The sequence below is a fragment of the Amblyomma mixtum genome, chromosome 4 (genome assembly GCF_055824585.1).
Source record: "Amblyomma mixtum isolate Tamu chromosome 4, ASM5582458v1, whole genome shotgun sequence".
Lineage (NCBI taxonomy): Eukaryota > Metazoa > Arthropoda > Arachnida > Ixodida > Ixodidae > Amblyomma > Amblyomma mixtum.
This window is the reverse complement of record NC_143015.1, coordinates 5,097,321-5,110,525: the sequence shown is the minus strand read 5'-3', so window position 1 is coordinate 5,110,525 and position 13,205 is coordinate 5,097,321. Positions and strand designations below refer to the sequence as shown.

At 48.0% G+C, this 13,205-nt stretch overlaps 1 protein-coding gene and 1 pseudogene across 1 annotated transcript; both read left to right on the top strand.

The window, feature by feature from the left end:
• The first annotated feature begins 214 nt into the window (after positions 1–214).
• On the top strand, positions 215–1,410 carry LOC149345533 (uncharacterized; annotated as a pseudogene).
• A 2,476-nt stretch (positions 1,411–3,886) lies between these two features.
• LOC149345532 (uncharacterized) lies at positions 3,887–5,620 on the top strand. Its single transcript, XM_089586105.1, has one exon. It carries the CDS (start codon positions 4,000–4,002, stop codon positions 5,230–5,232), a length of 1,233 nt encoding a protein of 410 aa, XP_089442231.1. The 5' UTR covers positions 3,887–3,999; the 3' UTR covers positions 5,233–5,620.
• Positions 5,621–13,205: the final 7,585 nt, after the last annotated feature.

Genomic DNA, 13,205 nt, shown 5'->3' with positions numbered 1-13,205 from the left:
CCACACAACGCATCCGTGACGTTACAATGACCGTGTGGATACCAAAATTTGAGGTGGGAAACCATTTTTTTTCCAATTTTGAAGGGTTCTTCTACGAGCACCGTGTCGCTGCGAGCTAAGCCTACAGATAGCAGGGCCTAGCGGCCGGACTTAGGCATGCTCCGGCGCGGTCATCGACCTCACCAAGGCCCTAGAGGCGAACTGTTTCAAGAAAATGGCGTCCGCTATGCATGTCGAAGTGGAGGGTGAAGATATCACGCCGGAGGAAGTTTCCGAGCAAGACAGCAAGCTAAGTCTAACGCCGCTGAACGGGGCGCCGGCGGATGCCGGGTATCGTCGCCTGCAGCGGAAAAATTTCAAGAGCAAGCTACTCAAGGCAGCGAGGATGCCTGTGTTGCCGAGGCAAGATATCAAGATCGTCATGCGTCCCAGGGGAGGCCTGAACCTTGGGGAAGTATCTAGAAACGAGATCAGCCGAGCCATCATCGCAGCTGCGAAGGTGAGTGGCGAGGAGGCGACGCAAGATGTTATCTGCCCGAACAAACAGCAAAACATAGTCGTTATCAGTACGCCTAACCGAGAGAACCCCGACCGCTACTCGGCAGTCAGACACCTCACTATCAGCGGCACGGCACACCAAGTATAAGCGCCTACGAGACCGCCCCCCACGGCACCGCTAAGGGCGTCATCAGGGGTGTTCCGATGACGGACACTATTCAAGAAATCAACCACTATATCGTTCAAGAGTATAATCCCACTGCTCCGCAAGCCAACCGCATCGGCAAGACGACAGCGGTGGTAATCGCATTCGACGGCGGCAAGGTCCCGAAATACATCAGATACGGCAACCTGCTGGTCGAGTGTTCGCTGTATCGCAAGCAGATCGATATGCGCTACCGTTGTGGTCGCCTCGGCCACCGGATGGACGTTTGTCCTAACCCCGAAGACAAGATATGCCGTGGTTGCGGCATGGAGAATCCCGAAGAAAGCCACGTTTGCAGTAACCTCAAGTGCAGCCTCTGCGGGGGCAACCACCTCACCGCGGACAAGGAGTGTAAAGCGAGATTTAAGACACCATACGTCGTTCGAAAACGGCGTTGGGAACGTCAGAAACGAGAAGAGGTGCAGCAGCATCAGCAGCCGAGGGGGCCAGCGTGGCAGGCGCCGGACGGGCGTCGCAGCCGCTCCCAGACAAGGCGAGGGAGAAGCAAGAGCGATACCAGGTCACCATCGGCAGCTGGGGCTCGCAGGCGCGAATCTCGTTCGCGGTCCAATTCGAAGACCCGGCGGAGCAACGGCGCCGAGAAACAGGTGGGCTGGGCAGCGGCGTCTCCCGTCGCTCTCGACAATAGCAATTTTTGCCTCCCCTCCCCTCCGCTCCTCCCACCCTTCCAAAGACAACGAGTGTAGACATTTGTCTGGAACTCAAACAGGTGATAGAGAGGCAGAATAATCAAATCTAGAGCCAAAACGATCAGATTCAGGCAATGATGGAGCGCATCGAGACGCTCAGTAGAACAACGAACAGTGATACTGATGTCAGTGTACTTCAAAAGAAAGTACTCAAGAGAGACACCACCAGCACTGTTCCGGCGGCGACGAAGCCAACCACGCCGCCGGCGTTGACGCAGTCTGTGACGCAAGCTCCACCGACAGAAGCGGCTGGTGTTGCCATAGAGGAAGGGAAGGTCGAGGCCGCTGTTCCTACGACAATAGAGTCGGTTATGAGCATGCTTACGCATATCTCCAGCCAAGTTTCTCACATGTCTGCGCAAGTCAACAGTCTAACAGTTAGAATGGATAATGTGGAGGCCAAATGCAGCCAACTCTCCGTTAGAGTCATGACGTTGGATGCAAAAAATAAGCATCTCACGGTTGCCAAGATGAAGTCACCACGACTTAATCTACGGGTCAGGCCGCGAAAAGTTGGTTCCGTGCGCAATTCTACCGCTCAAAAAAGCACACACTGACGAAGACTAAAGGAAAACAGACAGAGACTGCGACGTTACTTCAATGGAATTGTAGGGGTATTAGAAACAAGATAGGGGAGTTACAACTTTACGTCGATAAATTGGACCAGAGACCGGAAATCATAGCGTTACAAGAGACCAACGGACGGGCCAAGCTCGCGGGATACATTACGTATACGGACCCCAGCGAAAAGGGTACTGCGATCTTGGCCCGCAGCAACGTGGCGGCCACACAGCACGTGACCGCTCAGCGAGGCTGCGAACATACATTTATCGAAATTCACAGCAGAAGAGTGGCGGGTGACAAGAACATTTTCGTCTTGAATGCGTATTGTCGACCGTCCTGCAGGATCATTGCCTTTCAAGTCATCATATTGGACTGCATTAAAGAAGCGAGAACAAGACCGCTTTTAGTGCTAGGAGATTTCAACGCGGCCCACACGATGTGGGGTTACAAATATTCGTCGAAAAGAGGAAACCAATTGGCAAAAGCTATAGAGGATCACGACATGCAGGTGCTTAATGAACCAGGCGTACCGACCAGGACAGGCACTAGCACGGTCAGAGACACTACTTCTGATCTGACGTTAATTCGGGGGAACCTCGACGTTACTTGGCGTACCACGGGGGAAAATCTTGGCTCAGATCACGACATCATTTGTGTAACCCTCGGGGGGACCGACATCAAGGCGAAACTGGGTCAAGCCAACATCACAGACTGGGACCGGTTACGTAGAAGCGCAGCCAGTGAAGGCGAGGACGAGGACCAAGACACCAAGACGTATGAGGCGTGGGCCAAAAAGCAACGCGAGTTTGTAAAGAAATTTACGCAGAAGATTACTACGACTACGAAAGTTCCCTTCGCAGACAGCAGGCTTAGCCACATGTGGGCGGCTAGGCACGGTCTTACTCGCAGGTGGAAGAGACAAAGACATAACAAGAAGCTTCGCAGACGTATACATACGCTCAACAAGCAGGCGGCCGAGTATGCGGAGCAGCTATGCGGAGAAAATTAGATGAAGATCTGTGAGGACCTGCAAGGCACACTGTCTACAAAAAAGACCTGGAAGCTGTTGCGGCACCTCATAGATCCGTTAAAAAGCAAGAGCGCATGCGCTCGAGACCTCGCAAGAACGATCTACAGTTACGACGGGGACGGGGAGAAGCTCATTCGTGAACTCACAAGTAAATACCTCAAGTCCGAGAAGAGCGGTGATCCGACTCCCGAGTATGAAGGGGATAGCAAAGTCGAGATGGACGAAGCCTGCACCGAGCTGGAGCTGGTTGCGGCCATCGATGAAAGTAATCAAGGCAGCGCACCGGGCATTGACGGCTTTACATACAAGATGCTAAAAAATATGAGCGACAAAAGCCGAGCTGAACTTCTAAACCTCGCCAACGCGTCCTGGGAGAAGTGTTCGTTACCAAAAGAATGGAAAGAAGCGGAGGTACGTTTCATTCCCAAGCCGGGGAAACCACCCCACGTCGACAACCTGCGCCCCATCTCCCTCACGTCGTGTGTGGGGTAGGTGGTCGAGCGTATGGTTTTCAAAAGACTACAGAGGCATTTGGACGTCACTCATCAGATGCCACCGACTATGTACGGATTCCGAAGGCACCTGAGCACGCAAGACGTCTTGGTGCAACTACACGAGCTAGTTATCAAGCAAGCCAAGCCTCATACGCCAAGAGCTATCCTGGCGCTCGATCTTCAGGGGGCCTTCGATAACGTTACACACGAAAGTATCCTCCGTACCCTGCGCCAAACGGGTGCGGAAAGCGCACCTTCAAGTATGTGCAGGATTTCTTGAGCAACAGAACGGCAACAATCAAAATTGGAGAAGAGAAGTCGAAACCAATAGCCCTGCGAGACAGAGGCACCCCGCAAGTGTCGGTTCTTTCGCCGCTTCTCTTCAGCCTGGCTCTCCTCCCTCTCCCGACTTTGCTTAAAGACATAGAGGGCACAGATCACGCTCTTTACGCCGACGATATCACCGTGTGGACGTCGAGGGCAGGGTCGGAGAGATGGATGGAGGAGACCCTTCAGAGAGTGGCAAAGACCGTGCACGAGTTCACTCAATCGTGCGGCCTCAGTTGCTCGCCCCAGAAGTCGGAGTTACTCGTCGTCAAACCAATAAGAAAGAAAGGAGACCAAGAAAACGTCCGCATCACCATCGACGGCGCGAACATAACGCCAACCACGCAAGCTCGTATTCTGGATGTCATCTTCCAGAACAACGGCAAGGCGGGGGCGTCGCTCGCCAAGGTCAAGGTTTCAACGGAACAAATTTCGCACATGATCAGAAGAGTAACGAACAGAAAAAGAGGATTCAAGGAGGACGATGCACTGACGCTCGTCCAGGCCTTCGTGACGTCGCGCATCGTTTACGCGGCGCCGTACCTGAAGTTACTCAAGAAAGACAGGGACCAGTTGAACATCATTATACGCAAGGCAACCAAGATGGCGCTGGGCATACCGACGTATTCTTCGACCGACAAGCTTCTTGGCATGGCCAAGCACAACGACGTTGAAGAGTTAATAGAAGCTCATCTGTCTAATCAAAGAGTCCGGCTCAGTCAAACTTCGGCGGGACGTCGCGTTCTTGCCAAGTTGGGCTGGCAAGAGGCAGACCGGAAGGAAACGGGACCGTTACCCAGGTTGTGGGCGCATAAAATCGTGAGTAAACCGCTGCCTCGAAACATGAGGCCGGGTCGTAACGACGGCCGCAGAGCGGCTCGAATAGCGGCCTTGACGGATACATTAGAGAAAATAGAAGAAGAGGAAGAGGGTGTCACTCTCTTCACAGACGCTTCGTTACCTACGTTTTCATCGAAAGCCACGCTGGCAGTTACGACGCGGGATATGCTCGTAACGTGCACCTCTATTGAGACGTCTTTTCCAGAGGTGGCAGAAGAGGCCGCGATAGCGCTTGCACTCGCGCAGCCCAAAGTGGGAAGAATTGTCACCGACTCGCAAAAGGCGTATAACAGTTACAGAAAGGGGTGGGTGTCTCTTGCGGCACTTGGAATTCTCAAGAGTAAGCGCGACTTTCCTGACAGGAAAGTTGAGTTGATATGGACACCAGCTCACTCTGGGCTGGAGGGCAACGAGCTTGCCCACCAGTTCGCCAGAGAGATGGAACACCGGGCAGAGGAAGGTGAGCCACAGTCCATTATTAGTTTTAAGGAAATTACGAACTATTACAAGACGGAGAGGCGACGTTACCCCGATCCTCACAAATCGCTTACCAGAGAACAGTAAGCGATCTACAGGCAGATACAGGCAGGATCCTTTCCGCACCCTTACCTTCAACACAAGATGTACCCGGAAAGGTACCAGAAGGAATGTGATTTCTGCAAGACGGAGTTAGGCACGCTCCAACATGTCATTGGAGTATGCAACTTCATCAAGGAAATCCCCCCACCTCTTACCTGCCCCACTACCACACCCCATCCCTCATCCTCCCTTACCGAGCGATGGGAGACCTTGCTAACCAGCCCCGCCGTGGAAGACCAGCTCGTCCTGATCTCCAGGGGCCAGGTGGCCAGGGATGCATATGGGTCCCGTGAAGAGCGAACCACTCCCATCGACGGCGTCTAAGCAGACGTCGTATTTAGCTCGAGCAAATAAAGTTGTTTGTCTCTCTCTCTCTCTGGCCTTTGCGCAAATGTGTAATGCCGATCCTTCTGTAGAGAGAAATTTCATGTTCCCCTGGATGAAGACTTCAGTGTTATTCCGTGCCGCGTACGGTGACGATGACGCTTGATCGGGTGGTGCACTAACTTGTTCCGCCAGGATACTAAGCACAAAGTGATGTTTCGGAGTACTCATCGAAGGGATGTCATCGCCCGTCGAAAGCGTGATCAGCTTGGATCGGAGGTCAATGATCGCCTGATGCTCGTTAAGCAAATCAATGCCAAAGATCACCTCACGGGAACATGGCCGTAGCACAACGAAGGTCTGAGAAGAGGTACGTTCCTGTCACCTTCGCCGTGCATGGTCCCGATGGCGTAATGAGGTGGCTCCCGCGGTGTGAATTTGTGGGCCGTCCCAAGCGCTCGTAACTACCCTCAGCTGCGCAGCGAATGCTGTACCATCACCGAATAGTCGGCTCCTGCGTCGACTAGAGCGGCAACTTTCCAGCCGTCGATACCCATTCTAAGTCAGATCTCCTGGCTCTGGCGTTTCACGTCATCCCCGTCGTCGGGTCGCGCTTTCGTCGTGTATGTGAGCACCAAAAAATGCCTCTTTAGCACCACGCATTAAACGTCGACCTTCTTCTTCTCTGTCATGTCAGGATCGGTACGTCGAAAAAGGCGCTTCATGTCTTCTACGTATGCGGTCACTGTCTCATTCGGGTGCTGGATGCGTGACTGTAGAAGCAGCTGAGTTCTTTCTTTCCTGATAATGCTTGCGAATGCCTTCAGGGACTACCTCTTGAATGATTCCTAAGCCACCACTGAAGCTTCCTGGTTTTTGGAACCAATCTGGCTGGTCCTTGCACGGCGAAGAAAACGTGGCTTACTTTAGTCTGGTCATCCCAACTGTACGGCTACGCTGTCAAAGTATTCCAGCCATTCTTCATGATCCTTGCATGGTGAGCCGTTAAACGTGGGCGGCAGTCGGAGCCTGCGTTCAGGCGCAACGTTCATATTGGTGTGGTATACAGGTCTCCGAATGCAGACCCCTCAATTTTATAATCGCTACACGATTTTCTTTACACCCATAGTAAGCGCTACACTCATATTATCTTGGGGGGCGACTTTAATCTGGCCATGATAAACTCGGACGATCTCTGTGCACGACCTTCTTGTCAGCACGCTGAGTTGTTGCTCGATTTGGCATTTTCTTTTAATCTTAAACAGGTAGTAGGAACACGTACCCGTGTCACTTCAAACTCTCGAACTATCCTCGACCTTGTTCTTATCTCCGAAGCTGTCACTGAAACAGGATTTACTGTAGAAGTTTTACCAGGCACATCAGATCATGGTGCGGTCGTCTTTAGAAGCAATCTACCGCAAAAAACGATACGTTGTCCTGACAAAGAATTCATGGATTTTAGGAAAGCGGCAGATGAAAGTGTACTAGGCTACTTAGAATAACATTTCGACATTTTTATTTATTTCATTTTATTTATTTATTTAGAAATACTGTCAACCCTCAGTTGAGGGTCATAACAGGGAGGGATGTTACATATACGTTCATACAAGATACAGCCAGATACAAAAAGAAATATGCACATGCACTACAGTGTCCTACGGATACAACACAAGACGCGATTTATTTTTTATTTATTTATTTATAAATACTGCTGTCTTGAACAACAAGACCATCGCAGGTGGGTAAATAAGTTGTGTAACACCAAAGGACAAAAAAAGAAAATACAGCAGACAAGGCGTCACAGCAGCGAAATTATTACATCACACTTTGCTGTATCGTTTCACAACCTCAGAATATATATACTGCAGTCATAGAGCCAAGCATATAACAGGTTATAATTAAGTAAATCTCAACAAATTACTCATCAACCGAACATTCAAAATTTCGTCACTTGTTGCAGCAGCGCCTCAAAATGGGACAAATTAATTCTCTTCGACTATATGACCAGCAAGGTTGTTCCATTCGGTAATAGTTCTAGGAAAATAGGAATATTTGTAGCAGTTCGTTCTTGTGGATAAAGGTTTTACGGAAAGAGAATGTCTCAGGCGTGTTGCATAACCACTAGAGTAACTAACAATTTTCGAGATGTCAATGTCGTATTGCCCATGAATTAACTGGAAAAAGAATTTCAAACGACAGATACGGTTTCTGTCAGTAACGGATGGTAAGCCACTCTTTTTAATAAGATTAGTGATACAGGTGCGGCCATAGGAATTATAAATAAATCTTACTGCTTTCTTTTGAATCCTTTATAATTTCTTAATGCTAATCTTGGTATATGGGTCCCAGATCATTACGGCATATTCTAAGATTGGCCGCACAATAGTGTTATACGCAAGGAAACGTGTTTCAGGAGTAGCGAACCGTAGTGCACGCCTCAAGAAGAATATTTTGCGCAGAGCATTTGCCGAGACGGTATCAATACGTTTGTTCCAGGAAAGATTATTGGAAATCCATAGGCCTAGATATTTGTAGCATGTTACCTCAGAGAGTGCGCTATCGGAAGTACCATACTGGTAGAGAAGAGGATTCCTTTTAAGCGTTATTTTCATATATACTGTTTTATCAAAATTTATCACCATTTGCCACCTATAACACCAGCGCATTACCTTCCGAAAGTCATTATTTAGCCTGATTTGATCTTCACTTGAGTTAATTCGTTCAGAGAGGACACAATCACCAGCATATAACTTAACATTAACAGAGAGATCTTGGACGATATCATTAATATAAATAATAAACAAAAGCGGTCCAAGCACAGATGCTTGGGGAACTCCCGATTACACTGCAATGCTATGTGAGAGGGCACCATTCAGTGTAACAAACTGGCGCCTGTTTGTCAGGTAAGCCTTAATCCAGGTTATTGGTCTATCGTTTTTTATTACAGAACTAAATTTATATATTAGCTTGTTATGAGAAATCGTATCAAAGGCCTTGCGGAAATATAAAAATATTACGTCAGTTTGTTTTCCTTCGTTTATGGCTTCTGCAAAATCATGAATTGTTTGTATTAGCTGTGTACATGTCGAATATCCTTTCCTGAAACCATGTTGAGCTTTCGATATTACGTTATGTTCTTCAAGAAAGGTAGATAAATGTTTATGAATAATGTGCTCAAGTATCTTACTCGCTGTGGAAGTAAGTGAAATAGGGCGATAGTTTTGCACCTGTGTTTTGTCACCAGTTTTATGTAAAGGTTTACTCTGGCAACCCGCCAGTCATCGGGTAGGGTACTTTCCTCTATAGACCTTCTAAAAATGACACATACGAGGTCTGTTAGAAAAGTATCCGACCTTTCTTTTTTTTTTTTCCGAACACCTGATGGATATGAAACAAGCGCGCTTGCACCAGCAGACCTTGAGCCGTCGTGCGCATGCACGAATTTTTTTCGCGCCTGCCGATAGCGTCAGTCGCTGGGAGGCAGCGTTTGAGTGAGGTAGTGCACAGTGCTCTCGTCGGTTTTTTAGTGCAAGCAAAATGGCGGTGCGACAGGAGCAGCGCTAATGCATCAAATTTTGCCAGAAACGGGGCGACAGCCAAGTGGAAACCATTCGGAATATTCAGACGGTTTTCGGTGATGATGCTTAGAGCAGCACACATATTAAGCAATAGTACAACTGGTTTAAAGATGGCCGCACATCGGGGGAGAGCGAGCCAAGCTCCGGTCGGCCATCAACATACCGAAATGGCCAGGTCATTGCCGAAGTGAACGCTCTGGTGATGCGGGACCGTCGTGTGACTATCCGAGAAATTGCGGAAGAGGTGAACATCAGCACTTTTTCTGCACATTCCATTATCACCGAAGATTTGGCCATGAAGAGAGTTGCGACGAAATTCGCGCCGAAGCTGCTCACGGTGGAGCAAAAGCAGCTTCGTGTTGAAGTCTCACAGGACACGCTGGATTCCACAAACAGTGACCCCGACTTCATCAACACCATAATCACTGGTGGCGAGTCTTGGGTGTACGGGTACGACCCGGAAACCAAATCCCAGTCGTCACAGTAGAAGCATTCCACGTCCCCACGACCAATGAAGGCCTGCCAAATGCTCAGCAACGTCAAAGTGATGCTGACTGCTTTCTCGGACTCTCGCTGTGTGGCACACCACGAGTACGAACGCCCCAGGGTCAAACAATGACCAAAGAGTACAACAGTACAACAACTTCGCACTCGGTCGCCTACGTGATGCTGTGCGGCGCAAGAGACCGGAGTTGTGGTCAACAGGAAATTGGCGTATCCATCCCGACAATGCTCCTGAACCTTCTTCGCACTTGATTCGAACTTTTTTGGCGAAAAACCAGACTCCTGTAGTTCAACCGGCTCCTTACTCTCCTGATATGGCCCCCTGCGACTTCTTGTTGTTTCCCAAAATCAAGATGCCATTGAAAGGAGCGCGATTTCAGACAGGAGAGGACATTATGGCTGCAACGACAGCTGAGCTAAACTCCATTCCGAAAAAGGCCTTTTCGGAATACTTCCAACAGTGGCAGCACATCTGGGAGAAGTGTGTGAAGTCCCAAGGAGACTACTTTGAAGGTAATTAGGTTTCCAACGCTGCAGTTATGCCATTTTTTTTTCTTCGGCCAAAGGTCGGATACTTTTCTAACAGACCTCGTATATACTTGGAGCACCATTGCGCGTACTGCTTCAGAAAGGCATTTGGGATGTCGTCTGGGCCAAACGATTTCTTAACATCAAGATTTAGAAGTAAATTGAACACTCCATTTTCAGATATGGTAACATCAGGTATAGGGGGTAAAGACAGACTGAATGATGGGAGATGACCATTGTCTGCAGTAAAAACAGTTTTAAAGTGGTTATTAAAGGCTACACAGGCTGCATTATCATCGCGTATACATTTTCCATCTATTACAAACATTTCGGCACTGCGGGAACTCGGGGTAATCGTCCTCCAGAATTTTTCAGGTGATTTTTTAATAAATGATGGGAGTTGGACACCAAATTATCTTTCTTTCTCAAGTAAATCTGATCTTTTAATTGTTGCGACACCTCCTCAATAACAGGGGCTATGGAAGGGGTGGCTGATTTCGCTCGCTTTTTAAGACGTTTTAGTCGACGTTGCAAGTGCAGCGTCTCTCTGCTGATCCAAGGGTTGCGGCTACAAGACTGCTTAGATAAATTCGGCACGAAACACCGGATACATTCATGAACCATGTTCTTGAAGATGAGCCACAAGTCATTAATACTGCAAGGATTCGTTTGGAAATCGTCATAACGAAGGTCAAGAATGTCAATGATGGACTCATTATCTGCTCTTGAAAAATATGGAAAGGAATGAAGAGCATCTTCATGCTTTAAAGAAACATCATTTAGTGACAATAAAACTGCCTTATGATCTGATATACCAGTAGCAACATCACAAGAGATGTTTTCCGTAATGTTGCCACTTAGAAAAAAAGAGATCTAGGATGGACATCGAACCGTGCTGTATTCTTGTAGGCTCATTTACAACTTGCACCAGATCAAAGTTTAAGGCAAGGTCCAGCATTTCGTTTTCCATCAAATTACCGGACTGGGAAGAAAAAGTGCACCAATCAATATTCGGGAAATTGAAATCACCCGTCATAATTATCCTGTCTCCCGGTTTTACATGACACTGGATATACTCTTTTAAATGGTGCAAGACAGTGACAGGAGAGTTAGGGGGCCTGTAAATGGCGCCTAGTAAATACTTGATGTTATCAGCATAAACTTTGCAGAATGTGCCCTCGACTCCGGTGACATCAGGTAATCTTATAAGTTGCAGAGGTGCTTTGTATAGTATCGCAACTCCCCCACCTCTTCTGTCACGATCTTTTCTAAAGACCTGGTAGTTATTTGGGACAAATTCACTGTCATATATATCTTCACTTAACTACGTCTCAGTTAACACTACTACATCAGGGTCATGCGTAAGTAAAAGACCTTCCAACTCAACGACTTTATTAACAGCACTGCGACAGTTAGTGTTTAGAACTCGAAAACAAGTTTTTTTAGTTTTCTTCTGTCAGGTGTGCTTGGTAATCCTGTAACGCTTGTTTTCAGTTTTGTCCCAGGCAAACAAAGTCCCGTTCACACTGGATTTATCGAAGAATAACTTGACCTTCGCACCGTTCGAGCTTTCCTCTGCAGAGCTTTCCCATAATTTTTGCCTTATCTGACGAACGCCAAGAGAAGAATCCTCTGAAATCGATATTTCAGAGCCCTTGAGTTTGGGACAGGCTTTCATTATCGATACTTTTTCACGGTAGTTTAAAAATCTCACAATTACTGGACGATCACCATCTTTCTTCTTTCCCAGCCTATGACAGCGTTCAATTCCACTAATGGTTAAATCAAGCTTTCCAAGAAACACACTCTCTTTTATCTTCTTGCTAAGATCATCAAATGTTTCAGTGCTCTCTTCTTTAACGCCATAAATTATCAGATTATTCCTTCGACTCTGGTTTTCTAACTCATCAACCTTATTCAAGAGGCTGGAAACATTTTGTTCTAGTTCAGCTATAGTTGATTTCAGGCCATTTACCTCTGCCTTCAATGTACCAAGAGAAGCCATTTGAGTTTCTATGCCACTTAGTCGTTCATGTAAGCTAGCTACATTTTTTTCAAGTTTTTCTTGTCTAGTCAGTACATTGTTGATTGCAGCAGTTATGCTATATTGCCCCAAGAGAAGTTGTTGCAACATTTCTTGGTCTGTAGGCCCCGGATTCGACTCGATGTCACCACAGATCAAAAGGCTTATTTTGAAAGAAACAGCAGAGACAACACTTTGTAAGCCAAGTCGGCATGGGAACAGATATAGAAAACGGTCATCACTGCGAAAACACTTCATTCGATAATAATCACTAACCTGCACGATAAAGCAGAACTGATTGAGCATCATGCCCGATGTGCTGCTGCCTAGCCCACCGGTTGAGATGGCCGGGGGACAACTTATTATAGCCGCTGGTATGTCCACGTGACTTGATGTCACCGATGTGGTGGCAGAAGGTGAAACGAAGAAAGGCTGGACGATCTCGATGACGGGGCAACGGCTAGCTCATGCGAATGACTTGATGTCTGGTTGATACGGAAGAGAAGCAGTAAATCCTTCTTCAGCGCAACCAAGGGAAGGCTGAACTTGAAAAAAGAGCGCCAAGGCCTGCACGATAAAGCAGAACTGATTGAGCATCATGCCCGATGTGCTGCTGCCTAGCCCACCGGTTGAGATGGCCGGGGGACAACTTCTTATAGCCGCTGGTATGTCCACGTGACTTGATGTCACCGATGTGGTGGCAGAAGGTGAAACGAAGAAAGGCTGGACGATCTCGATGACGGGGCAACGGCTAGCTCATGCGAATGACTTGATGTCTGGTTGATACGGAAGAGAAGCAGTAAATCCTTCTTCAGCGCAACCAAGGGAAGGCTGAACTTGAAAAAAGAGCGCCAAGGCCTGCACGATAAAGCAGAACTGATTGAACATCATGTCCGATGTGCTGCTGCTTAGCCCACCGGTTGAGATGGCCGGGGGACAACTTCTTATAGCCGCTGGTATGTCCACGTGACTTGATGTCACCGATGTGGTGGCAGAAGGTG